This window comes from Geotrypetes seraphini, chromosome 2, assembly GCF_902459505.1.
Source record: "Geotrypetes seraphini chromosome 2, aGeoSer1.1, whole genome shotgun sequence".
NCBI lineage: Eukaryota > Metazoa > Chordata > Amphibia > Gymnophiona > Dermophiidae > Geotrypetes > Geotrypetes seraphini.
The window spans coordinates 345,245,812-345,271,848 of record NC_047085.1 but is presented as its reverse complement, the minus strand read 5'-3'; the positions used below and the strand labels follow the sequence as shown (position 1 = coordinate 345,271,848).

The following is a 26,037-nucleotide window of genomic DNA, read 5'->3' as shown; positions in this document are numbered from 1 at the left end:
TGGGGAACTCCTCAGATAGATCTCTTTGCATCGCCCCACAACCACAAACTGCCTCAGTTCTGCTCCAGGATATATTCTCCTCATCGCCTCGAGGCAGATGCTTTTCTACTGGAATGGACAAATCTGTTCCTGTACGCATTCCCTCCATTCCCTCTCATTCTCAAGACTAGTCAAGTTAAAGAACGATCATGCCACCATGATTCTGATAGCTCCTCGGTGGCCGAGACAACCTTGGTACTCCCTTCTACTTCAACTCAGCAGCAGGGAGCCATACCTTCTACCAGTTTTTCCGTCTCTGCTTACACAGAGTCAAGGATCTCTACTTCATTCCAACCTGCAGTCTCTGCACCTGACAGCTTAGTACCTCTCAACATAACTCCTCTTCAGTTTTCTCAACCTGTATAAGACATTTTAGAGGCTTCTAGAAAGTCTGCCACTAGACAATACTACCACCAAAAATGGACTAGATTTTCTACATGGTGCATCTCTCATGATAAAGAGCCTCAAGATTCCTCCTTATCTTTTGCACTTATCCACCTCTGGCCTCAAGTCTACATTGATCCGAGTCCATCTCAGTGCAATTGCTGCTTTCCATCAGTCTATTAAAGGGAAACCCCTCTCTGCTCATCCATTGGATTCCAAATTTATGAAAGGACTTTTCAATGTCAAACCTCCTCTCAAATCACCTCCAGTGATTTGGGATCTCAATGTTGTTCTTGCTCAATTGATGAAGCCTCTATTTGAGCCAATGTCTATGGCTCATCTGAAATATCTCACTTGGAAAGTAGTGTTTCTTATTGCCCTCACATCTGCTTGAAGAGTCAGTGAGCTGCAAACTTTAGTTGCTGATTCACCTTTCACTGTTTTCCATCATGACAAGGTGGTCCTTCGTACTTATCCTAAATTCTTGCCTAAAGTGTCTCAGAATTTCATCTCAACCAATCTATTGTACTTTCCAAGGCCTCATTCTCATCCTGGAGAATCAGCTCTTCATACTCTGGACTGTAAACATGCTTTGGCCTTCTATTTAGAACGCACCAAACCACACAGATTTGCTCCTCAACTTTTTGTCTCCTTCAATCCAAACAAGTTGGGACATCCAATCTCTAAGCATACCATCTCCAACTGGATGACTGCTTGTATCTCTTTCTGCTATGCCCAGGCTGGATTACAACTATAGAGTAGAGTCACAGCCCACAAAGTCAGAGCAATGGCAGCTTCAGTGGCTTTCCTCAGATCCACACCTATTGAGGAAATTTGCAAAGCTACTACCTGGTCCACTATTGTCTGGATGTTTTCTCCAGATGGAATGGCCATTTTGGCCAGAGAGTATTACAAAATTTATTCTCCTAAGTTGCCAACACTACCACCATCCCATTCTGGTTAGCTTGGAGGTCACCCATATGTCAGAATAGGCTGCCTGCTTGTCCTGGGATAAAGCACAGTTACTTTCCATAACAGTTGTTATCCAGGGACAGCAGGCAGCTATTTTCACAACCCACCCACCTCCCCTGCTCGCTATCTGAACTGAGGAGACTCGCCCTGTGTTGGGCGGCAAGGCAGTCACGCATGTGCGGTGCGGCAGACTCGAAACTTCCGAGTTTCTACAAGCAAGTCTGCTTGCGAGGCTGTCCGCATCCAGGCTCCGTGGATGATGTCACCCATATGTGATAATAGCTGCCTGCTGTCCCTGGATAACAGCTGTTATGGTAAGTAATTGTGCTTTCTGGAACGTTGCTCACCTCACTGCTGTAACCTCACGCGCTTTCCTGCATTTGTACGCGATTGTAAGGTTGAGTGGAGAGGACAATTGTGTACAGATGCAAGAAAGTGCTTGCGTGAGGTTACAGCAGTGAGGTGGGCAACATTTCAGAACAATGGTAACACACCGAGGGCCTCAAAATAGTACATGGCGGGCCATGAGTTTGAGACCATTGCCCTTGGCCCTACTGTCAATTCCAGCTATTTTTTTTCTACCAGTGATGCCTCCCATATCGGATCTTTTCTGCTACCTCTTTTCAGGACCTCTCCCTACTAACCCAATTATACTTTATGATCTTTTAGTCCTTCATCTGCATTCTACCCCCCGTCCAAGATCTAGTCTTTACACCATTTGTTTCCTCTAGTCTCTATTACTTGAACTACTTTCCCACTCCATCTCGCATCCTTGACACCCCCTCTAGTCTCTGAACTTCCCCTATTCCTCATTGAACTCATTTTCCCCTGCCCTGTTCATCAGTCTCCTTCTCCTTCACAACAGCCAGTCCTTGAGCCTATTACCCCTTTCTTATCCTACTTCTTGATCCCTCTTCCCCTACCCCACTATTCATACACTGAGACTCCTCCCTGATCACCTGTGCTTGAATCTGCCCCCACTGTTGCTGATTCATCTTCTGTCTTAATGTAGCTGCAGTATTGATTTGACATTGTGACAATTTGTTTTGCATAACAGGCATGGAATGTGTACCTAATAAACTGTGCACCAAATATAAGTGGGATGCTGATGTGCTGCTTCAGTCTTGGCCCAACGTGGACCCAGAGTATCTCCAGCAGCCAGACATAATACAGATGCTTGTATTGGTAGGAATTTTCATCTTTAACTTTGATTTTGTCTGATTGAATGTCTTATTCCTAAATGTGAAGTCATGGTGATATGCATAGTTGAGTAAAATGCCTTATGGACTGAATTCTGTTTTATAAAGTATTTCACTTTTCTTTCTTATAGCAAGGACTAACAAAACTGGAATAAATTCTATTTCAATTATGGGCATAATGTCAGTAGTGCATTTCAAAGGTGCAATCTGGATCAGTCAGTCAAAGGTTCGGTCTGGATCAGAAGAAAATGCTACTTTTCAAACTATGCACTTAGCAGAGGCAAGGGGGAGAGTGTTTTGCAAGCTTTGTCTATACTGGCTTTGATTTTTCACATATTTGGGAGCTCTCAGAGTTTGATCTGAAAGCTCAAGGACTTGAGTGAAATTTCTAGCTACTGGCATCAACCCTGCAGTGGAGAAACAAGGAGGGAACAGACTGGGTAAGAGATCAGTAGCTTTTCTTTGTTTCCTCCCTGTCCACCCCAGCTTCACCCCTCAATTGATGCCTACATAACAGGAAGGTAGTAACAATAGAAGGAAAGTTACTGGATTAAGGAGCAGAGTAGCTTTTTGCTCCTCTGCATTAGTCTCAGCCTCGCCTTGCCTCACCTCCCCCTCCCATCCTGTTTTGTATATACAGCCTTAGATGGGAGAAACTGAAAGAGGAAGCAGAGAGCTTTTCTTTTCTGAATGTAATTTCTTGCAAGAGTCCTTTCTGCTTATGTCTAACCAGGGTAAGACTACTGGGGTCAAAGAGGAGGAAGAGAAAGTGTTACTGGTTTGGTGCTAGGAGAATGCTGGAGATGAAGGATGATAGAGAAAATGTGTTAAATGGAAGAGAAAAAGTTAATCCACACCAAATCTAAGGACAACCATAACTCAGAAGTTTCCCAGATATGCCTACAGCCTCTCCAGCTGTAGAAAACTGGGATCAGCAGAGGCCAGGGCCAGCTTAACCTATGGACCAGGTGAGGTAGAGAATGACACGGGAGAAAAGATTTGTCCCCGCCCCATCCCCGTGAGCTCAGTCCCCATCCCCACTTCGTCTCCATGAGCTCGGTTCCCATCCCCTCCCCATCCACATGTGCTCGGTCCCTGTCCCCACAAAACATCTGATCCCATCTGCACAATCCTCGAATAGAGCACAGTTACTTACCGTAACAGGTGTTATCCAGGGACAGCAGGCAGATATTCTTGACTGATGGGTGACGGCACCGACGGAGCCCCGGTACGGACAATTTTAGAGTGATTGCACTCTTAAGAACTTGGAAAGTTCTAGCAGGCTGCACCGCGCACACGCGAGTGCCTTCCCGCCCGACAGAGGCGCGCGGTCCCCAGTTAGGATAAGCCAGCTAAGAAGCCAAACCGTGGAGGTGGGTGGGACGCAAGAATATCTGCCTGCTGTCCCTGGATAACACCTGTTTCGGTAAGTAACTGTGCTTTATCCCAGGACAAGCAGGCAGCATATTCTTGACTGATGGGTGACCTCCAAGCTAACAAAAAGAGGGATGGAGGGAAGGTTGGCCATTAGGAAAACAAATTTTGCAAAACAGATTGGCCGAAGTGTCCATCCCGTCTGGAGAATGCATCCAGACAATAGTGAGATGTAAAAGTGTGAACTGAGGACCATGTAGCAGCCTTGCAGATTTCCTCAATAGGCGTGGAACGGAGGAAAGCCACAGATGCTGCCATAGCTCTAACTTTATGGGCCGTGACAGAACCTTCCAGTGTCAGTCCGGACTGAGCATAACAAAATGAAATGCACGCTGCAAGCCAATTTGACAATGTACGTTTAGTAACAGGACGTCCTAATTTATTCGGATCAAAGTACAGAAAGAGTTGGGGAGATGATCTGTGGGGCTTAGTACGGTCTAAATAGTAAGCTAGAGCCCGCTTACAGTCCAAAGTATGCAGAGCCTGTTCTCCAGAATGCGAGTGAGGTTTCGGAAAGAAGACAGGCAGAACAATGGATTGGTTGAGATGGAATTCAGAGACAACCTTAGGGAGAAACTTTGGATGTGTACGTAGAACCACCTTGTCATGATGGAAGACTGTAAAAGGTGGATCCGCTACTAGTGCATGTAGCTCACTGACCCTCCTGGCAGAGGTAAGAGCAATAAGGAAAAGTATCTTCCAAGTGAGAAACTTGAAAGAAGCGGTAGCCAAAGGTTCAAATGGAGGCTTCATTAAGGCGGAAAGAACTACATTGAGATCCCAGATAACAGGAGGGGCTTCAATAGGTGGTTTCACATTAAAAAGACCCCGCATGAACCTGGACACCAAGGGATGAGCTGAGAGGAGTTTTCCATGAACTGGCTCATGAAAAGCAGCAATAGCACTGAGGTGGACTCTGATTGAAGTAGACTTGAGGCCAGAGTCAGACAAAGAAAGAAGATAATCCAACAAGGTCTCCACTGCAAGGGAAGTGGGATCATGATGATGAAGAAGACACCAGGAAGAAAAACGTGTCCACTTCTGATGGTAACATTGTAGAGTGGCCGGTTTCCTGGAGGCATCCAGAATGGAACGAACGGGCTGAGACAAAAGAGTATCATGAGAAGTCAGCCCGAGAGAAACCAAGCTGTCAGGTGCAGAGACTGAAGGTTGGGATGCAGAAGGGTCTCCTGATGTTGCGTAAGCAGCAAAGGAAACAGTGGAAGAAGAAAAGGCTCCCTGGAACTGAGTTGAAGTAGAAGGGAGAACCAATGTTGCCTGGGCCACCGTGGAGCAATCAGAATCATGGTGGCTCGTTCCCTCTTGAGCTTGAAAAAGGTTCGTAACATGAGAGGCAGAGGAGGAAAAGCGTACAGGAACAGATTGGATCAATCGAGGAGAAATGCATCCGCTGCCAGACGGTGAGGGGAGTAGAGTCTGGAGCAGAATAGGGGCAGCTGGTGATTGTGAGGAGCTGCAAAGAGGTCTATCTGAGGAGTGCCCCACTGAGCGAAGATGGACTGTAGAGTTAAAGGATCGAGTGTCCACTCATGAGGCTGGAGAATTCTGCTGAGCTTGTCCGCCAAGGAATTCTGTTCTCCCTGAATGTAGATAGCTTTCAGGAATAGATGGTGATCTGTGGCCCAAGCCCAAATCTTCTGGGCTTCTTGGCACAAGAGGCGAGAGCCTGTCCCACCCTGCTTGTTGATGTAGTACATCGCAACTTGATTGTCTGTGCACAGCAGGAGGACTTGAGGAAAGAGAAGATGTTGGAAGGCCTTGAGGGCATAAAACATTGCTCTGAGTTCCAGGAAATTGATGTGATGCTTCATTTCCTGAGCTGTCCAAAGTCCTTGAGTTTGGAACTCGTTCAAATGAGCACCCCAGGCATAAGGGGAGGCGTCGGTGGTGATGACAAGTTGATGAGGAGGTAGATGGAACAGAAGACCTCTGGAGAGATTTGAGGATATCAACCACCATTGTAGAGACTGACGAAGAGATGATGTGACAGATATGTGACGTGAGCAGGGATCCATCGCTTGGGACCACTGGGTAGCTAGGGTCCATTGAGGAGTGCGCAGGTGAAGACGTGCAAGTGGTGTGACATGAACTGTGGAGGCCATGTGACCCAAGAGTATCATCATTTGTTTGGCAGAGATGGAACGTTGTGGAAGCACCTGCTGACATAGAGATTGAAGCGTTTGAAGACGGTTGGACGGCAGGAACGCTCTCATGAGGACTGTGTCCAAGACTGCTCCAATGAATTGAAGTCTCTGCGTGGGGATGAGATGAGATTTGGGTAGATTGATCTCGAACCCCAGCAAACGTAGAAATAGGATGGTCTGGTTGGTGGCCTGAAGTACTGTTTGAGATGAATTGGCCTTTATCAACCAATCGTCCAGGTAAGGAAACACCTGAAGGTGGTGGGAACGCAGAAAAGCAGCCACCACAATCAGACATTTGGTGAACACTCTTGGAGAGGAGGCAAGACCGAAGGGTAGTACCTTGTACTGGTAATGACAACGATTGATCATGAAGCGTAGGTACTGTCTGGAGGCCAGATTGATCGGTATGTGAGTGTATGCTTCTTTGAGATCGAGGAAACATAGCCAGTCGCCTTGATTGAGAAGAGGGTAAAGAGTGGCTAAAGAGAGCATTCTGAATTTCTCTTGGACTAAGCATTTGTTGAGATCGCGAAGATCTAGGATGGGTCTGAGATCTCCTGTTTTTTTGGGGACTAGGAAATAACGAGAGTAGAATCCCTGCCCCTTTTGATCTAGAGGAACTTCCTCTATGGCGTTCAGAAGGAGGAGGGATTGAACCTCCTGAAGAAGGAGTGAAACCTGAGGAGTGTTCGAAGCAGACTCTCTTGGTAGACTTTGGGCAGGAAGTGTCTGAAAGTTGAGAGAGTAGCCGTGGCGGATGATGTTGAGGACCCACTGATCCGAGGTGATGGTTTCCCAATGGCTTATGAAAAGAGTAAGGCGTCCTCCTATGGGCTGCGGACGGTGGGCAGCAGGAGGGAGACTGGCTATGTCCTGGAGAACCAAGTCAAAAGGGTTGAGTGGATTTTTGTGAAGGGGGAGGCTTCACTTGTTGTTGCTGCTGTGCTGGTCTAGCAGCTTGTCTCTGTTGTTGCCTTTGACACCTGGGTTGTTGCGGGGCCTGTGGTAAAGGACGAGCCACAAATCTATGCTGGTAGGCCGACTGCTGGCGAAAAGCCTGGTAGGTGGGGTCTTCTTTTTTGTTTTGAGAAGAGTATCCCACCTGGTCTCATGAGCTGAGAGCTTTTGGGTAGTGGAGTCCATGGATTCTCCAAACAGCTCATCCCCCAGGCAAGGTGCATTAGCCAGTCGATCCTGATGATTGACATCAAGTTCTGAAACTCTGAGCCAGGCCAGGTGACGCATGGCCACCGACATAGCCGTGGCCCGAGAGGTCAGCTCAAAGGTGTCATAGATCGATCTGACCATGAACTTATGGAGTTGTAAGAGCGATGAAGAAGTTTGGCGAAAAGCAGATCTTTTACGGTCAGGGAGGTATTTTTCAAAAGATGACAAATTCTGAATGAGATGCTTAAGGTAGAACGAAAAATGAAAAGCATAGTTCCCAGATCTATTAGCTAGCATCGCATTCTGATATAACCGCTTGCCAAACTTATCCATGGCCTTACCTTCTCTGCCAGGAGGGACAGAGGCGTACACACTAGCCCCCGTGGATTTCTTTAAAGTAGATTCCACTAGTAAAGACTCATGGGGGAGTTGCGGTTTGTCAAAGCCAGGAATAGGTATGACCTTATACAAGGAGTCCAGTTTGCGAGGAGCTCCTGGAATGGTCAAAGGTGTCTCTAGATTTTTATAGAAAGTCTCTCGCAAAATATCATGGAGAGGCAATTTCAAGAATTCCCTTGGAGGCTGGTCAAAGTCCAGTGCATCGAGAAATGCCTTGGATTTTTTGGATTCAGCCTCCAAGGGAATAGAGAGAGAGTCGCACATTTCTTTGAGAAAAGAGGTAAAAAAAGATGCATCAGGCTTAGAGGACGGATCTAATACAGAAGGGTCCTCGTCCCCTGACGAACACTCTCCCTCAGAGAGAAGCGGCTCCTCTGAATCACCCCACAGATCAGGGTCCCTCACCTGAAAACTACGGTCCCGATACTCCGGTGTGGAGGGTTCTAGGTGTCGAGTTTTATGAGTCGACTTACCAGACCTCTGTGAAACGGTATCGGGAGATGTAATCGGGTGTGCCGGTGCCGAAGTTTGCACCGCCTGGTGTAAAGACCTCGGTTCTGGAGCTAAAACTGGCATGGATACCGAGGAAGCTGTTTGTACTGGTACCGACAAAGTGGATGCCGATAAAAGAGGCTGTTCCACTGTCGGTACCGGTAGCTCGGACCGGGACTGGAAGGCTCGGTGTCAGAAGAGCAGGCAGGAGCTGCTGCAATTGCTCTTTAAGCTGAACTTGCAGGACAGCGGCAATTCGCTCATCCAGTGAAGGCACCAGTACCGCTTTTTTCTTCTGCGGTACCTTTGGTGCCGCTCTACACTCCGAAGAGGAACCCGAGGTCGAAGGGCTAACCTCAATCGGAGCGGAGCACTTCCGTGGGCGCCTCGAGGTCGGCAGGATTGGGCTCACTGCCACTGAGACCGGAGGGCGCTCCAGCGGGGAAGGCTTCTTAGCCGGCTTACCTGAGGAATTTGACGCCGGCGCGGTATCGCGCGGTGTCGATGAGGTAGGTGCCGACTGCATCGGGGCCGGAGTCGGTACCGCTGAATCCGACATCTCAGTACCAAACAATAACCGCTGTTGAATTTGGCGGTTTTTAAGAGTTCTCTTTTTCAGAGTGGCACAGCGGGTGCAGGTGGACGCCTGATGGTCAGGACCGAGGCACTGTAAGCACCAGTTGTGCGGGTCGGTGAGAGAAATGGGCCTCGCGCACCGCTGGCACTTCTTAAAACCGGGTTGGGGGGCATGAACATAAAAACGGCTTCTGCCAAATTGAAGGCCGAGGCCTCGATGGTGGCAGCAGGCCCCGCCGGGGCGAACACGAAAAAATGAGAAAAAAAGAAAAGAAAATTCTTCTCTGTTTTTTTTTTTTTTTTTTTTAAAGAAAATAAGTAAAGAAGGGAAAAAATACTGAAAAAGTTTACGCGAGCGGGAAGGCGTTAGAGAAAAAATTTTCAACAGACGTTGAAAGTGCGTCTTCTTAGCTCCGCGGAAACTAAGAAACTGGGGACCGCGCGCCTCTGTTGGGCAGGAAGGCACTCGCACGTGCGCGGTGCGGCCTGCTAGAACTTTCCAAGTTCTTAGAGTACAATCACTCTAAAATTGTCCGTACCGGGGCTCCGTCGGTGCCGTCACCCATCAGTCAAGAATATGCTGCCTGCTTGTCCTGGGATAATTATGATTTTATATTGAATTTATTTTATTAAAGTATAAAAAGACACAATATTCTGTACAATTGTCATTTTATAAATCACAAATAATACAGAGCAAGGATCAGCAAAACCACTGTCTTCTCCCCCTCACATATATTCCCTCCACTATCGAGAAAATGGAAGTCAAATTACTATGCTACATAGAAAAATCGAGCTAACAGAATACTTCAGTCACACATGGCAGGAATAGTGTTAGCGTAATGCAACTAGGGCAACTGCCCCCTGGTCAGAGAAGCCCTAAGCCAACTGGAAGTTAAAGAAGCATGGCCTGTGCTTTGCATTCCCCAGTTATGTCTAACACCAGCTCTAGTAGGATGCATATTTCACATCTGATATATTCTAATCACAAAATAGAAAATAAAATTATTTTTCTCTACCTTTTGTTGTCTGGTCATTTTATTCTTCACATCACATTGGTCTCAGGCTCTGGTTTCTGTTTCCTTCTGTCTACTCTTAACTCACTCGCCAAGGTCTCATGACTATTTGACATGTCTTCTTTCTCCGTGCTCACCATTCATCTTCAATCTCTGTGTATGTTTTTTTTCCCCATGTTCAGCATTTCCCTTCTCTGTCTCCTATACTTCTCTTTCTAGTAGTTCCCCTGTGCCCATCTCCCTGCCTTCATCAACACTATTCTGTGTCCCTATCCCCCCGTGCCCAGTGTCAATCCTCTTATGCCCCCCTCCCAAGTTCAACATCTCTCTTCTGCGTTCCTCTTCTCCCTCATGTCCAGCCATCTTCTGTGTCCATATACCCTCCTATGTCTGGAATTGCCCCACTGACTAAGTCCATATACCACTCCCATGCAGCATTCCCCTTTGTGTCCCTGTCCTTATGCTCCCATCCATGCCCACCATCTCCTCTCTTTTCGTATATTTCCCTGTGTTCAGCTTTTCCCCTCTTACTCCCTTACACTAAACTGTCTCTTACCCTCTTTTCCTCCCTCCCTCTACTGTGTTAAAATATTTCACTCCTTTCATCCCCTTGGTTCAGCATCTCTTTTCCTTCCCTTTCCTCCTCCCTGCATGTCCAGCACCTCTCTCTCTTCCCTCAGCACTTCTCCCATGGATTGAACACCTAACTTACCCTTCCCTCCAGGCCTCCCCACTGTGATCCAGTACCTCTATCCCTTCTCTTAACACTCTCCAAGGATCCAGCACCTCTCTCCCTTCCCTCTAGCTCCAGCTGAGCCACAAATCCAGTACCTCTGCCTTCCCTCCAGTTCACAGCCTTAGGTCTAGAACCTCTCTTCCCTTCAGCTCCAATCCCCCTCCACATAAGTCCAGTACCTCTCGCCCAACCCTCCAGCCCCAACCCCCCCCCCCATGGGTCCAACACCTCTCTTCCTTCCAGTCCAGATCCAGCACTGCCCTTCAGCTCCAGTTCTTGAGCCAGCCAGACAGCACCTCTCCCCCCCCACACACACACACAAGTACAGCGATAGCAGGCAACATCCCCCACCACGGGTCAGCGTCTCCTTCCCAACTCCCCTCATGCCTACTATCCAAATGAACCAGCAGTGCCATGCCATGCTGAAAAATCTTCAGAGGCCTCTTCTGAGGCCTTCCTTTAGTCAACGTGCCCTTCCTTGATGTAACTTCTGGTTTCACAAAACTGGCAATTTTTGTATTTTCTGAACAAGAAGGTTATTTCAGTGCAGCACTGCTACTAAGGAAATTAAGATAGTGCGTATCCAGTGGCTGTTACGCTGAAGAATTCCTTATTGGCTGCTGTAAAACTAATGACCTTCATCACATTGAGGTGGATGAACATTGTTTTAACTACAGTGTTTGGCCATTGTTTGGAGACAGAGGCAGAGAGAAGTTAATGGACAGGTACTCTCCATGATGATTTGCTACAAAAATTTCTTTAAAAGTTCTTAGGTCAGAGGATGATTTGTAAGTGTGAGTTTATATTTTATTTTCAGACTTTTAAGACATTTTTATACTTTACAGGGACCCCTTTCTTTAAATTGACCACTGGAGGTGGCCCCTCCCCAATAGGACCCTCTTTAGAAGCATTCTTAAAGTTCACTGCTCTGCTGCATCATTCAAATTGGCACAACAATTTTTAAAAAAGAACAATTAGAAAAAAAAATTTTCTTCCCTTAATTTTCTCCCCCAACAGTTGGGAAAAGAACAAACAATTCTAGTGTTCTAAGTCACATAACAGGATAAGCTTTTCTTTCTTCAGGCAGCTTGCACCAAACTGTTAATCAAACACAGTGTCGTGGAGTTTCTGCCATCAGCAGTTTAGGTACGCTGGCATACCTGAATTCAAATGTTAGCTTTCAAAGTTTAGTATCGTCACAGTCAGTTTCCATTTGGTAATCTATCTCTTCAACATTAGCTTCCCCCAGCTCCATAAACGACTCTGGTTCCACAAGTTCCTTCCTATCAGAAAAGTCAGATAGATAAGCCACTTGCATTTCAATTTCTGGGTAATTACAGATATACTGTATTCTGGAACTTGCCTGACCTATCTTTTGGGCAGTTCTGGTTTCCTCTTTTCTCTTGGAATAGGTTTCTACTTCTCACTCCATTCTGTGCAACTGTTGTTGCTGTTCTGCTGCTCTCTAGTTACTCTCTCATACCTCCATTTACTGGGGCTAAGGAAACGTGGAACAGGTGTGGGCTGTTCCTTGATGTTTTTTGACTGCTGCTGTTTGCAGTGTGCTGCTGCAAACCAATCAGTCCCCTGCTTGCCATCAGGTGTAACCTGCTTAACAGCAACTCTAGGAACTTTGACACAATGCTTAATAAATAGTTCCTCCTGATTCTGGCGTAGCCCTCCTAATCCCAGGACTAGGTAAACATAAATGGGATAGTGGCTGCTCAGTGGTGTAACCTTTGTTCATGTTAGTAGATGTATTTATTCTATTCCGTGTTCTGAGTTGTGGCACAGGTCTAAGGTGGTCAGAAAATTACTTTATTTTTTCCTGCCTAACCCCAGGAACAGGTTTCTTTATGCTAACCCCAACAGGCTCAGGAACTTTCCTGTGTCACTATGTATTACATTTTACACCCAGTATTGTCTATTACAATGGTTTATTGCATATTGTGTAGATATTATAGCACACTTTGCCATACCTTCAAAAAGTGGTAAATATATCAATTTAATGAATAAATAAATTTCTCTCCCTCCAAGGTTCTAGATCTTCCCTCTTTTGAGGTTTTTTTTAAACCTTGTATTCTCCTTTTTGCTTTATTACTCTTCCAAGATACCAGATCCCCCAATCTCAGACTTTTTCTGTTCCTCCTTGCTTTGCTCAAACTGTATCCTTCTCTTCCCTCTTTCTCCCAACCCTGCTCTTGGATTTTCCTTGTGCATCTGTCCTAGTCCCAAATCTTGCTCCTCCCTTTAACCTCTCCCCAGGCCAGTGGCATACCAGGGGGGGGGGGGCGGTGGTCCTCCCCGGGTGCACACCTTAGGGAGGGTGCACAGCCAGCCAGGTCTGGGTCGTCCTGCCCTACTGTGCAATAGGACCTGCACCTCAGCGCGGCTGCCGGTGGGCCCCCTCTGACGTACTTGCTCTGGAGCAGAGTCGGCAGCTGCACTGAGGTGCAGGAAGGTCCCCTGATGACTCGTCTGTCGGCTTTGCTCTGGAAGAAGTAAGTTACGTCGGAGGGGGTGGACCTGGCAGACGCAGTCATCGTGGGACCTTGCCGCAACTCCCTGCGTCTGCTGGATCCACCCCCTCCAACGTAACTTACTTCTTCTGGAGCAAAGCCTGCAGACGAGTCATCACAGGATCTCCCAGTACATGGCTTCCGACTGTGCAAGTATGTTGGAGTGGGGTGGTCCAGCAGCCAGCAGCTATAGTCATTGCGGGAAAGGAGCAGGACTGCTGGAATGGAAGAGTAGTGGAGAGAGAGAAAGGGGGCAGGGTGGTATGGAAGAGTGGTGCTGATAGAATTGATGAACAGGGAAAGGGGAGAGAGACATAAGGGGGAAGGATACTGGACGGAATTGGATTGGAGGAAAAGAAAGGGGGCAGATGCTGATTGAAGAGGGGTGGATGGAGAGAGAAAGGGCAGACATTGGATGGTAGTGGGGAGGTTAGAGGGGAGCCTATGCTGGATGGAAGTGCGGATGGGAAAGATAAGGGAGCAAATGCAGGAAGGAAATGGGAGGAGAGAAAGAGGGGAGCAGACGATGGAAGTGGACAGAGAGAAGAGAAGGTACTAGATGGAAGGGGTACAGAAAGAGGGCATACGATGGAAGGAGGGGATAAATAAAAGGAGGGCACATGATGGGGGGGAAAGGATTGAGTTAGGGAAATACTGGAGGGGGTAAGGGAAAGAGGTGGTGAGCTGTAGGTAGACAGTAAAAAAGGAAATTGATGAAAGGGTAATAAGAACATAATCTAGATGGATGCAGAAAATAAATTGAAAAGGAAAATGAAGGAAAAAAGGGAAAGGGATTGCAGAGGAGAGGTGTGGGAGAGGGAAGGAGAGGAGAGAGATGCCAGACCAATGGGGGTGAAAGGAAAGATGGAAGGGGGAGGCATACAGCTTCTGGAAGGGGCATAGAAGAAGAGAAGATGCCATATAGGGGCAGAGAGACAGCAGACAGTGGATGGAAGGAAGAAAGTAACAAGAAAATGAGGAAAGCAGAAACCAGAGAAGATAAAGGTAGAACAAAAATTTTCTATTTATTTATTGCTTTAGGAGATATGTGTCACTGTTTCTGTGGTGTTGCATTGTATGCAGAGTCCAGCTTTTTGCTGGTTCAATTTAACCTTTGTCTATGTATTTCTATTTTATCCCCCCTTTTACAAAACTGCGGAGCGTTTTTTAGCACCAGTCGTGGTGGTAGCAGCTCTGATGCTCAGAATTCTATGAGCGTCAGAGCTGTTACCTCCGTGGCTAAAATCCACACTACAGTTTTGTAAAAGGGGGAGGGGTTAGTTTGTGATGACATTCCATACTAGGCGAAGGTGTTTTCTGTGTTCTGTGTGTTCGAAAGACATGGTTTTTTGTTAGGATTAACTGCAGGATTGATCTGTACTAGTCTGGCTTGTTTAGTTTTACAATGGGTGTATTGATGTACTGCTCACTGAAATATGTAAGATGCTACCTTTTCCTAGGTACTCATGTGTGACATGTAGATTGTTACTAAAAATCATGTTTTTCATACGGATGGGGGGTGTCAAAAAATGATGGGCCCCAGGTGTCACATATGCTAGGTACCCACAAATGATCCAGATATCATGAAAACACAATGCATGAAATAGTAAACACTTTCCTATAGGACATTACAGCATCAACCATTACTGAAAGTGTTTACTATTTTACATATGCTAGGTACGCCACTGCCCCAGGCCCAGATCATCTCGCTCCCACCTGGCCCCAGATCCTTCCCTTCATTCCTTCCCCAATCATCCCTCTTATTCTTTTATGACTGATCCTCCTGCCTGTCCAATTCTCCATTCCTATTTCTTTCTCCCTCTTTTGCTCTCCTCATTCTAATTACTTCCTTCCTATTCTGCATCAATTCCTCATATTTCCTCCCACCCAAAATAAAAATAAAATTAACATTTAACGTGAAAATCATTAAAATGAACAATGATTTAGGAATGTCTTGCTCTGGGGTAGAATATAATCCTGAGGTACCTCAGCAAGCTAGAATCTGCTTGGAGAGAAAGAAGGCTGCACTAGATGATGTTATATATTTGTATCGGTAGCTAGTAGGGCAGCATGTTAATCATGGTTAATGCTGCAATTAATGTATTATTTATTAGTTTTGATTTTAAAAAAATTAATCACAGCTAATAAAATTAATCTTCCCCACATGCACTTCCCTCTATTCTCCCCCCAGTACCTTCCAAGTTCCTTAGACAGCAGCCGCAACACAGCAACATCTATAAGCTGCCTGATACCTACTGCAGAGTCTCCCTCTGACCCGTCCTGCCTCTGAGGAAACAGGAAATACCATCAGATGTAGGCAGGGTCAGAAGGAGCCTCTGGAGTAGGCAGCATATAGACTTTGTTGTGTTGTCACTGCTGTCTAAGGAACTTAGAAGATATTAGGGGAAGGAGGAAATTATGTTGGGACTGGGGGGAAGTGGGGATCAGAAAGGAAGAGATATTGGGACCTGGGGGTAAGCAGGGGAGCAGAAAGAGAACAATGTTGCAACCTTGGGAAGCAGGGAGTGCAGAGAGGGAGAGATGTTGGGACCCAGGAGGAGGCAGAAGAGGGGAGGGATGCAAGAGGGCGAGATATTAGACCATGCAGACAGAGGGGAGGGAGAGATGTTGATGTTGAACTGTGGTGGGGGACAGAGGGGAGGGAGGAAGAGATGGGTACAGGGCAGAAATAAGATGCTGGTAGGAATCTTAATTCAATTGCAACCTTTGTAACCAGTCATTTCTTTTGTTCTGATTTTTGCAGATCAACAACAAACACTATGGTTCAGTGGGTGTGCCCCAGCAGGTAGCCCAGGATGCTGAGGAAGTGCACAAGCTTGTTCTTCAGAGTGAGCTGGGAAGCAAACATCTACAAGGACAGACCATCAAAAAGTCTTTTTTCTCCCCTCAAAAAGCCCTCATCAATTTCCTTCTGGAGTGATCTACTTTGAGTAATGCATTCCAAGCCACTCCTTTCCAACCACTAGATGACTTGTACTTTCAAACAAAACATTCTTCCACCAATTAGGTGCACCAAAACAAAAGAACAAAAACCAGCATTGTGTGAAAAGGAAGAATTTGTTTGTTTATTTATAGACAGATGATGAAAAGCCACCCTTGAGATTCATTTCCCTATAATCTGGGAGAGGAAGTCTATATAAGGATGTGATGTCTACACAGGCTGTAGGTGTCATCTGTGAAGGAAATTAGACTCCTAAACTTTTGGTGGTTCCAGATGGATGCAAAAAGAGAAAAAATGGAAATACAAAGGGCAGATTATGCAGACATTTTTGAAAACGGAAGGCTTTCTTAAATGATTATCACTTACAACTACAGACACAGCTTGTGACAGCTTCCAGGTGGTTGTGTTATATCTAAACATGACACCACAGCACAACCAGTTTCCTGACATGGGCTTTCACATGAGAGAGAGAACAACATAGAGCCTTGTGCAAGAAGGTTTTGTATTCATCTTTTAGAACAGCCAAAACAGTTACAGTAAATGGATTTTTGGTTATGGGTATTGATGTTTAAACTGGGGGGGATAAATTTCCTAGTATGGAATCATTATCAAAGTAACAGTTGTGCAGTTCTCAGCCAGTGTCATCTATGCTAAGGAAGGGAGCTTGGCTCTGAAATAGTTTTACATGGCTGAGAGTGCAACGCAAAAACTTTTGTCATGAAATACTCTCTAGTAATCAATCAGATTGGATATTTCTTAATTGTCCTGTCAATTAGTCAGAGGTGATTTTTCTGTCACACTGTCTGCAGATAATTATGCTTTCTGGAATTAATGGAGAGTAGACTCCAATTTTTTATCCCAAACCACAAAGAAAGAAGCAATGTCATTATGGTTTAAACTAACAAAGGAAGAGCTGTTATCATTATTGTCATGACTTGCCTAACAATGCAGAAGTTCTGATAGGAAGAGCAAAGTATAAGATCATGCAAAATCCTGCCAAAGACAGATTTTACCCATTGCTCAAGTTTGAACTAGAGAATGACCCGGGGACAAATTTCTCCCCGTCCCAGCAGGAACTCATTTTCCCATCCTGGAAAATTATTTTCCTGCCCCATTCCTGTAAGCTCTGCCTGGAAAATTTTTCCCCGTGTCATTCTCTAGTATGGACTAAGTGATGGTGGTTAAAGCATAGCACAGCTGTGTTTGGTCATAATTTTTCAGGCCTTAATATTGCTGTTCCATCTGTTAGGAAAGTTAATCGATGCTGTTATGTGCCCTGTGCTTCTTTCAAGGTGTCTTGAATAAACATTGGAATATTAATAATTTTTCTCTGATTTCTTTGATCAATTACTTAATAGAAGTAAAATTGTAAAAAAAATACTAAATTAAGATATACAGTCTTGGCATATTAATGGTAATCAATTTTATTGGAAACTACTTTTATGTTGAATCCATTTTGTACCAAATTTGGGTTGAAGCAAGTTTGGTGGCCACCTCCAATCCCCTCCTCTCACTCCCCCAATCACGATGCCTCTCTATCCCTCTCCAGTAAGCCAGGACCAGGTCCCCTACCTTCTCCCCCCTTCTGTAAAGGGGACAAGACTTGATATACCGCTTTTTCTGTATGGTTATAATCAAAGCGGTTTACATATTTTAGACAGGTACTTATTGTGTACCCGGGGCAACGAAATGTTAAGTGATTTGCCCAGAGTTACAAGGAGCTGCAGTGAGAATCGAACTCATAACTACAGGGTGCTGAGGCAGCTGCTCTAATCACTAGGCCACTCCTAATTGACAGGCCACCCAGGCATACTTTTTAATGCCCTGATGGTCTAGCACAGGGATCTCAAAGTCCCTCCTTGAGGGCCGCAATCCAGTCGGGTTTTCAGGATTTCCCCAATGAATATGCATGAGATCTATGTGCATGCACTGCTTTCAATACAAATTCATTGGGGAAATCCTGAAAACCCGACTGGATTGCGGCCCTCAAGGAGGGACTTTGAGATCCCTGGAGCAGGATCCTCTGGGCAGGAGTAATGCCCACTCCTGCCCATCATGACTCCTTTTTCAATATGGCCTCTCCAGCCCTTAGTCTCAACTTACTTGCTTTTTTTGGGGGGGAGAGAGGGGAGATCGTAATCAGGGGAAGCAAGGGATCCCAGGAAACCCTTTGGCCACTTTTGGGAGGTAATCAAGCACTAGCCAATATTCAGACCAGTGCCCAATTAGTTCCACAACTAAAGTTAGGACAGCCTTTTTTCTGTCTTTACTTTAGCTGCTTGCTTAACCATTTAGCAATATGAATATTCCAGGCTGTGCCCACAAACCAACTCAGCACTAACCAGATGTACAGGGGCAGTTAGTAGTGATATTCAGTGGCACTGTCCAGGCTAGTGCTGCTGGATATCAGCAGTTTAGCCACGCCAACTCATTCTGCAGGTCACATCCTTGACCTGATCTTCATTCAAAAAGATACATCGCTCACTACATGAACCCCTGGCTGCTCGACCAAACCAGTATCCTGGTCCAATATGATCACATTCAACCACAACTACACAATGAAACAAATATCAACTAGGAAGCAAACCCAACTTAAGATGATTTACAACAACGATACTGTCAACTTAGGTCTTTCCACAGGCCTTTCCAACCTAGCAGGAACATTAAAACACAATCCGGAATCTGTTGACAAGGCTGCCATGGGCTGGCACACAGAGGTAAAAACCCTATATGAAGGCCTAGCACCAGTCAAAGAGATCAAATGCTATCACCACAAACACACCTCCCCCTGGTTTACCGACAACTTAAGAACCAAGAAAATAGAACTAAGAAAAATGGAAAAGAAATGGTACAAATCCAGGCTTAACAGTGACAGGTCCAACTGGAAGAAACTACATAAAAAATATAAACAAATACCCTAGAGGCCAAAAAGATATACTGCTCCCAACAACTACTAAAGATCCCAAATAGATCAAAAAACCTTTTAAAACTAACAAAATACTTACAACATCGCAAGGAGACACCCAAAGCCTGAACACCAAACTCAACAGTGAAACTGTCAGACTACCTTGCTGACAAAGTAGACAAAATACGCTCTCATCTCAACTCCAGCACATTACAGACATCTTCCCCTTACAACCCAGACAAGATAATTAAACCTACAACGGGGAACCAAACCCACTTCTAAATTGTTTCCTGCGATAACATCACCAAGATACTAGACACTTCACCTTTCAAGCTCCATCCTAGACCCCTGTCCATCACACCTCATAGTGGCTATGAAAGATGCCTTTGTAGACACCATCTTTCCTCTAATCAACATCTCTCTAAAATCAGGCTTAGTGCCCAAAAACTGGAAGTCAGAAGTTATCAAACCAATCTTGGGAAAAAACCACACATGACTCTTAACATGCCTAGCAACTTCAGACCTGTCTCTAACCTCCCCTTCATCGCCAAGATTCTGGAAAAAAACAGTGCACAACCAATTACATTCCTTCATTGACAAACAAGGAGCCCTATTCCAATCAGGATTCAGGAAATTCCACAGTATTGAAACCATCCTTCTCAACATCATTAACGACTGCTGGAAACTCATGAATAAGGTAATGATATCTTCCTGTTGGTACTGGATTTCAGTGCAGCATTTATAAACATAAGAACATATGAATTGCCGCTGCTGGACATGATGGACCAATAGTCCATCATGCCCAGCAGTCCGCTCATACGATGGCCCTTAGGTCAAAGACCAGTGCTCTAAATGAGTCCAGCTTCACCTGCATACGTTCCAGTTTAGCAGGAACTTGTCCAACTTTGTCTTGAATCCCTGGAGGGTGTTTTCCCTTATAACGACTCCGGAAGAGCATTCCAGTTTTCTAACACTCTCTGGGTGAAGAAGAACTTCCTTACGTTTGTACAGAATCTACCCCCTTTCAACTGTAAAGAGTGCTCTCTCTTTCTCCTTGCCTTGGAGAGGGTGAATAACCTGTCTTTATCTACTAAGTCTATTCCCTTCAGCATAGGCAGTGGAACACTTTTTGTTGGGGGGGGGCAAAATCTCCACCCAGACAACATTTAAATCCTTGCACAACATGGCACCAGACTAAATGACAACCAAGCTTCCTTCATATGTCCTGAACCGGCCACTACGTTCAAAATGCCTCCAGGTCATGCCCTTCAACTGCAAACAGCCAAACGACGTTCCTATTCCCACTTCATACCAAGCCATTGGAATCAACTGCCTCCATAGATCAGATCCCCTGAAGGGTTCCCAAACTTTAGGAAAGCAATTAAAACTTATCTTCACCTAACTCCCCTGCCTACATCCAATAATTTACGAAGAAATGTATATTGCTATGTGTCTCAGTATGTGTCTAAGTATATGCTGAGTTAAGATAAAAATGTGTATTGTAACTATGAAAATTGTAATACATTAACTGTATATTATATATGTTATCCTGTAGCCCATTCTGAGCTTATTTGGGAGATTGGGATAGAAAATGAATTAAATAAATACATAAATAAATGTCCTGTAAGTTAGATCAAAAAGTATTAAAAACTGAGTGAGCCATGAACTTCCTCATTTCCAGGAGATTCTTTATAACATGCTGGAAGTCAGAAAGCTAGTCTGAAGGCAAAAAATTTTCAAACTTGTAAAGTTGTGCCAATAACTTCATGTAAAACATTTTATAGAAGTTATAGATGAGAATGCGGCTGGTAAGCATGGAATTCTGGAACAGATATTTTCCAAACTTGTTTATGGTTCTCCCCTCTCTTCCTGGAGGGATGCTAGCATAAGATCTAGATCTGCTAGACTTATTCAGTGCAGATTCCACCAGGAGAGACTGATGCTGCAATTGAGGTTTATCAAACCCTGGACAAGATTGTACTCTGTACATGGTATCCAGCTTTTTGGGAACTACTGGAACAAGAAAGGGGAGTCCCAATTCCTGAACATCACATCCTTCATGAGGTTATGGAAGGGTAACTTCAGGCAATCTTTTGGAATCTTCTCATAGTCCAAGACATTTTAGAGTTCTACCCTAGGTGCCAACTCTGATTCCATTCTGACAGGGAAAGCCTCACTCATCTGTCTAATAAAAGATAAGGACTTGGGAGATCTCCTTTGAGGTGGTGATGGAGATGGATCTGAGGAGAGACCATAAAACTCTAGCTGAATGTTAGAGCAGACAGAGTAGGTAGATTGTGACAAATCCTAGTCATACTCCTCAGTGCCTGGAGGTAAGGCAGACTGCTTCAGTGCTCAATATCTGCTTGAGTGAGATGAGCATCAGTGGTGTCGACGAAGTGGGCACCTGGAAACGCTCCAAGAACATTGACAATGTCGATCCAACTTCGACTGGGAAGAAGAGCTCCAACACTTGGTGGTCTTGGTTCTCAACCGGTGCCGATGGGGAATGCGTGACCTGATCCTTGAGGCTCCTGAGGATCGATGCTCAGGCTGGGCTGGAACTGGTGGTGTCACAGTAGTGGCATGAGCTGTCTGGGTTTGCAGCATAGTAGCCAACTCCCTCTGTATAAGTTCCATGTCCTGGTCCTGGATGGATGACACTGGTACTGTGGTGTTCATTGGTACAGTAGGTGCCAAGGGGTGTTGAGGCGTTGGTGACCTCGAAGACGTGCATGCCTCAAAGGCGACACCACCTGCAGGGAAGGAGAGCAGATCTCTAGATATCGATGCTTAGTATGCGAAGATTGGAGTGGATGCCCTTGAAGACTAATGCTTACTGGGTAGGTGAAGCATGCTTTCACTTTGCTTTTTTGGAAGATGCCTTGATGGAGGCAAGGGAGACGAATCTGATGAGTGGGTTGTTGATGCCGGTGCTGACATTGATAGCTTTGATGCAGATACCCCACTATGGGCTTCCAAATCAGATGAGTTGGCATCTTTGATGATCCAGGCAAGGACCCAAAAAATTTCTCATGCTGGAATTGTCTGGCCTTCAAAGATCTTTTTTGTAGCTGGGAGCAGAGCTTGCAAGACTCAACCCGGTGGTCAGGTCCCAGACATTGGAGGCACCAGTTGTGCAGATCAGTGCCTGAGTTAGTCATGCTGCACTGGGTGCATTGCTTGAACCCATTAGAAGGCCTAGACATCAAAGGAAAAACTGCTGATGCTAAGTCGAAGAACTCAGTGGTCCTGGGGAGATCGAGTAGGTGAGAGCCTGAAAATGGGTTGACTCTCCTGACCTGAAAACAAACTGCATCAGGCCAGAAGGTCCAAATGTTGAAAGTTAAAAAAAAAAAAAAAAAAAAAGAACAATATTATGAGGAAAATACAAACTTAGACGCACAAAAGAGAAAATTTGGCATGCTCTGAAGACTGAAAAAACCCACACTTTCTCAACTCTGCAGAAAACAAAGAACTGATGGTCCCTCGAGCCGGTCGGCACCAGCGCATACATTGTACAGGTGGTCTCAAGAGTTTTGAAGATGTTTAAAGAGACAGTACACTTTTACACTGTTTGTACCAGGCTCCATGGATGACATCACCCATCTCTGAGAATATGCGGCCTGCTTCTCCTGAGATAATACTTTTTCACGACAAGGGTGGTGGATGCCTGGAATGCCCTCCCTGAGGGAGGTGTTAGAGGTAAAAACAGTGACGAGTTAAAAAATGTATGCAATAGACACAAAGGATAGTATCAGTATAAAACTCAAAAGATCATCAGATCAACAACTATAATTTAATTTATGATACACAGGAGTGATGCTTAAATGCAGCCCCAGCAGTGGGGAAGCGAATCTAATGTTGGATAAACTTCTACCGTCTGTGCCCCGTATATGGCAAGACAGAAAGTGCTGGACTCCAGCAGTAGAGCAATATGGAAAGCCTTCTAAGGTCTGTATCCTGTAAATAGCAAGATGGATCAGGAGCAAGTATACATATTTGATACCACATTCATATCAGCTGAGTGCTTATTGTGGGGGAAGGGGAGGACATCTTATAGAGAAATTTAGCAAGTAAAATTAATAATTACTAGATGATGAGTGTGTAACTGCTGGGCAGAATGGATGGATCACACAGGTCTTTATCTGCCTTCATTTACTATGTTCTAATGTGAATGAGAAGGATGCATAAGAAGCATGAAACAGAATTATTTGTACACATCAAAATACAGAGGAACTAATTTCTTGTTTACTAGTTTGATAGATCAGTGTTTCTCATCACGTGGTATGCGTACCCCCAGGGTATACGAGACATGCCCAAGGGCTATGTGCCACACCACTGGAGAGCATTTTGGCATTGCTCCCTTCCCCCTTTTGCGCAGGCTGCAGTCAAGATTCTAGCGAGGAAGGGAAGCGCCCGGCATCCCCATGCCTCTCCCCCACACACTTTTCCCCATGTCCACCCTCCCTCTACTATTCTGCCGTACTCTCCCACATACCTCTTCAAAACTTGGCTGGCAGTGAACAGCATCTCCTACCTGCTGCTCTTGCCGGCCTCAGACCAGAAAGTAATGCCAGGAGAGACGATTGCTGCTCTCGCTGGCCTTGGCTCTCCCTGTGATGTCATTTCCTGGTTCCTTAACCAGGAAGTAACACCAGAAGGAGAGCCAAAGCTGGCTGCTCAGATCTCTGGGATACTTGGTTGAAATATTGTTGATCTAGCATAGAGAATGACACAGTGACAGAATTTGTCCCCGTCGAAAACAGTGGGAAACCATCCCATGTCAGTCTTTAGTACAGTGTCTTGCAAACTTTTCCAGCCAGCAGCATACTAAATGTAGTGCCCCAGCCAGAAGGCACCCAGAGCACGTGATGTCATCATGTCAATGTCCATGCATGCGCGGAGGCCCGTTTTGCCGTCTTGCAGGGAGAAGAGGAGAGTCGTCCACGCCGGCTGACTTCCTAAAGGACATGCCTCTCGCCATAAGAGGCATGTCCTGTAGGCAGGCAGCAGGCATGGATGACTCTCCTCCTCGCTAGTGTGTCGCAGCACACCAGAAATCTCAGGAGGCACACAGTTTGCAATACACTTCTTTAGTGTCTATCTCAACCTCAGTCCTTCAATGCATTCTTCAATGCAAGGCTTGAGGGGCTGTTGTTGTGCCCATTCATACTCTGATTCTTCCCTCTCTCCTTAAAAAAATGACATAAGGATGGTTTTTGGTAGTTATCTGTGTGACAGGGACAAATTCTGTCACCTTGTCATTCTCTATTTGGGGAGTACATGGCTTGAAGAAGTTGGAAAACACTGTGATAGGCTACCAATCAGAATTTAATATCTGCCTTCAAGAAGAAAAAGACTAGTCAAGAGAAGCAGTGGGAGGGACAAAGAACAAATAAATCTGTAACTGGCTGTACTCAATTAATTGTAGCAACCACTGCCATCGGACCAGCCACTATTCACACTTCTTGCAAAAAGTATATATGATCCCAGGATTCAGGATATTTTTCAGTATGGGTGATTGGTAAAGTTATCACTACAAATCATTACAGCCTTTTTTTATTTACTTGCTTATGTGTGTATTGCAAATAAAATAAACTGTGACATCTGAAAATTAGATTTAATCAAGATTTTAAGCAAGGGAAGTTTGCAGTATTGCCTGATGGGAAATTGATATGCAAAATAAGCAACAGTAGTACGTTTCAAAAGAGATTCAGTGATTGTCCTTTGGAGACTGAGAAAAGTATCTACCAGCTTAGTCATCAATCGTGATTAGCTGAGAATTAACAAGATGTGTTGTATTTTTATTTCCCTGGGGAGCAGTTTGTATCTTTTACCTTGTTGAATTCTCAAACCCTTCAGAAAAAGCAGTCATCTCACATCCACTTCTGTCTTTTACACCCACTGAGCCTGCACTTCCTACTTTGCTCAAGTTACTGAAGCTCTAATGTTAATTGTTTAGTAACATTCAGATACCAAATGATCCAGTCACAGGAGTCAAATCAATTATTTCTTAACACTTCCCCCCCCCTAAAAGGTTAATCTTCCAGCTCTTAAAATGCTTCTATCCTATCCACTCTGCCTCCTGCATCCCCCAATAATGACTTACATACCTCAGATGCACAAAGCCTACTGTGCTGGCAAAGTTTAATATAGACTGGTTTTAGCCAGTCTAAATGAAACTGTCACTACTTTAGTATGCATGGAAGCAGTGACTGAAAGTCCTATGCTAATAAGCTTGCTGGTATTAAAACAAGGCTCCATCGCTCAGAGAAACCCCTGCCCTAGCTGCAAAAAACTACCGACTGCTGTGAGCTGTCAAAAAGGTCCCGTGCTAACTCTTCTTGTCAAAGGCTTGAGCACTGATTGGCTCAGGCATGGACAGGAAAATCAGGGGCAAATGCACAGCAGTCTCAGCACTGCCCGAAAAACACCATGTTTACAGAGCGATTTTCATTTACTGGGCGAAGCTCAACACAGACAACATGCAAATTATATGCACTCTGTTTATGTTGAGTATCAGTGATAAATGGGAAGGGCTGTGCCTGACACCTGCGCACGAGAGCTGAGAGGTAGGCAAGCCCAGTATCAAGTTTATCAAGTTTATTAACAGAATTTGATTAATCGCCTATTATAATCACTAAGCGATGTACATAACAAAAATATAATAATTAAAGAGAGGTTCACAATTTAATAATAGACAATTAACTTGAACAAACATATAGCTAGGAAGGAAAGGATAAAAGTTACAATTATCATTTGGGGTAGAATAGTGGAAATAACAGTAGGTAAAGGGACTTAAAAACTCAGCAATTATAAACAAGCAATGTTTTAAATGTTAAAGGCATCTCTAAATAAATAAGATTTTAAAGATTTTTTAAATGCTAAAATATCTTTTTCGTTACGAATATATTGGGGAAGGGCATTCCACCATTGGGGACCTATTACAGAAAAAATGTCAGCCCTTCTTGTACCAATGATTTTCAGGGAAGGAACTGAAAGAAGATTTTGGTTAGTGGAACGAAGTGAACGTTGTGTATTATAAGGTATCAAGAGTCTGGATATGAATTGA

At 44.9% G+C, this 26,037-nt stretch overlaps 1 protein-coding gene and 1 long non-coding RNA gene across 8 annotated transcripts in view; one reads left to right on the top strand and one right to left on the bottom strand.

Moving 5' to 3' along the window:
- The window catches only part of LARS2 (leucyl-tRNA synthetase 2, mitochondrial), a 201,403-nt gene extending 184,026 nt beyond the window's left edge, over positions 1-17,377 (top strand). For 4 of the 5 annotated variants that reach the window (XM_033930320.1, XM_033930317.1, XM_033930318.1 and 1 more), the window contains 2 exons: positions 2,453-2,580; positions 15,860-17,377. In XM_033930320.1, coding sequence (XP_033786211.1) covers positions 2,453-2,580; positions 15,860-16,036 — 305 coding nt within the window. In that variant the 3' untranslated portion in view covers positions 16,037-17,377. Of the gene's footprint in view, positions 1-2,452; positions 2,581-15,859 lie in introns of those variants that run through there. The other variant, XR_004538050.1, reaches the window with a different exon arrangement.
- LOC117353868 overlaps positions 1-23,574 on the bottom strand; it is a 44,277-nt gene extending 20,703 nt beyond the window's left edge. The window contains exons 1-2 of one of the 3 annotated variants that reach the window (XR_004538051.1): positions 23,464-23,574; positions 11,737-11,859 (exon numbers count right to left, since the gene is read on the bottom strand). This is a non-coding gene — a long non-coding RNA (uncharacterized LOC117353868). Of the gene's footprint in view, positions 1-11,736; positions 11,860-11,944; positions 12,056-23,463 lie in introns of those variants that run through there. The other 2 variants (XR_004538052.1, XR_004538053.1) reach the window with 2 other exon arrangements.
- Between the last annotated feature and the right edge of the window lie 2,463 nt (positions 23,575-26,037).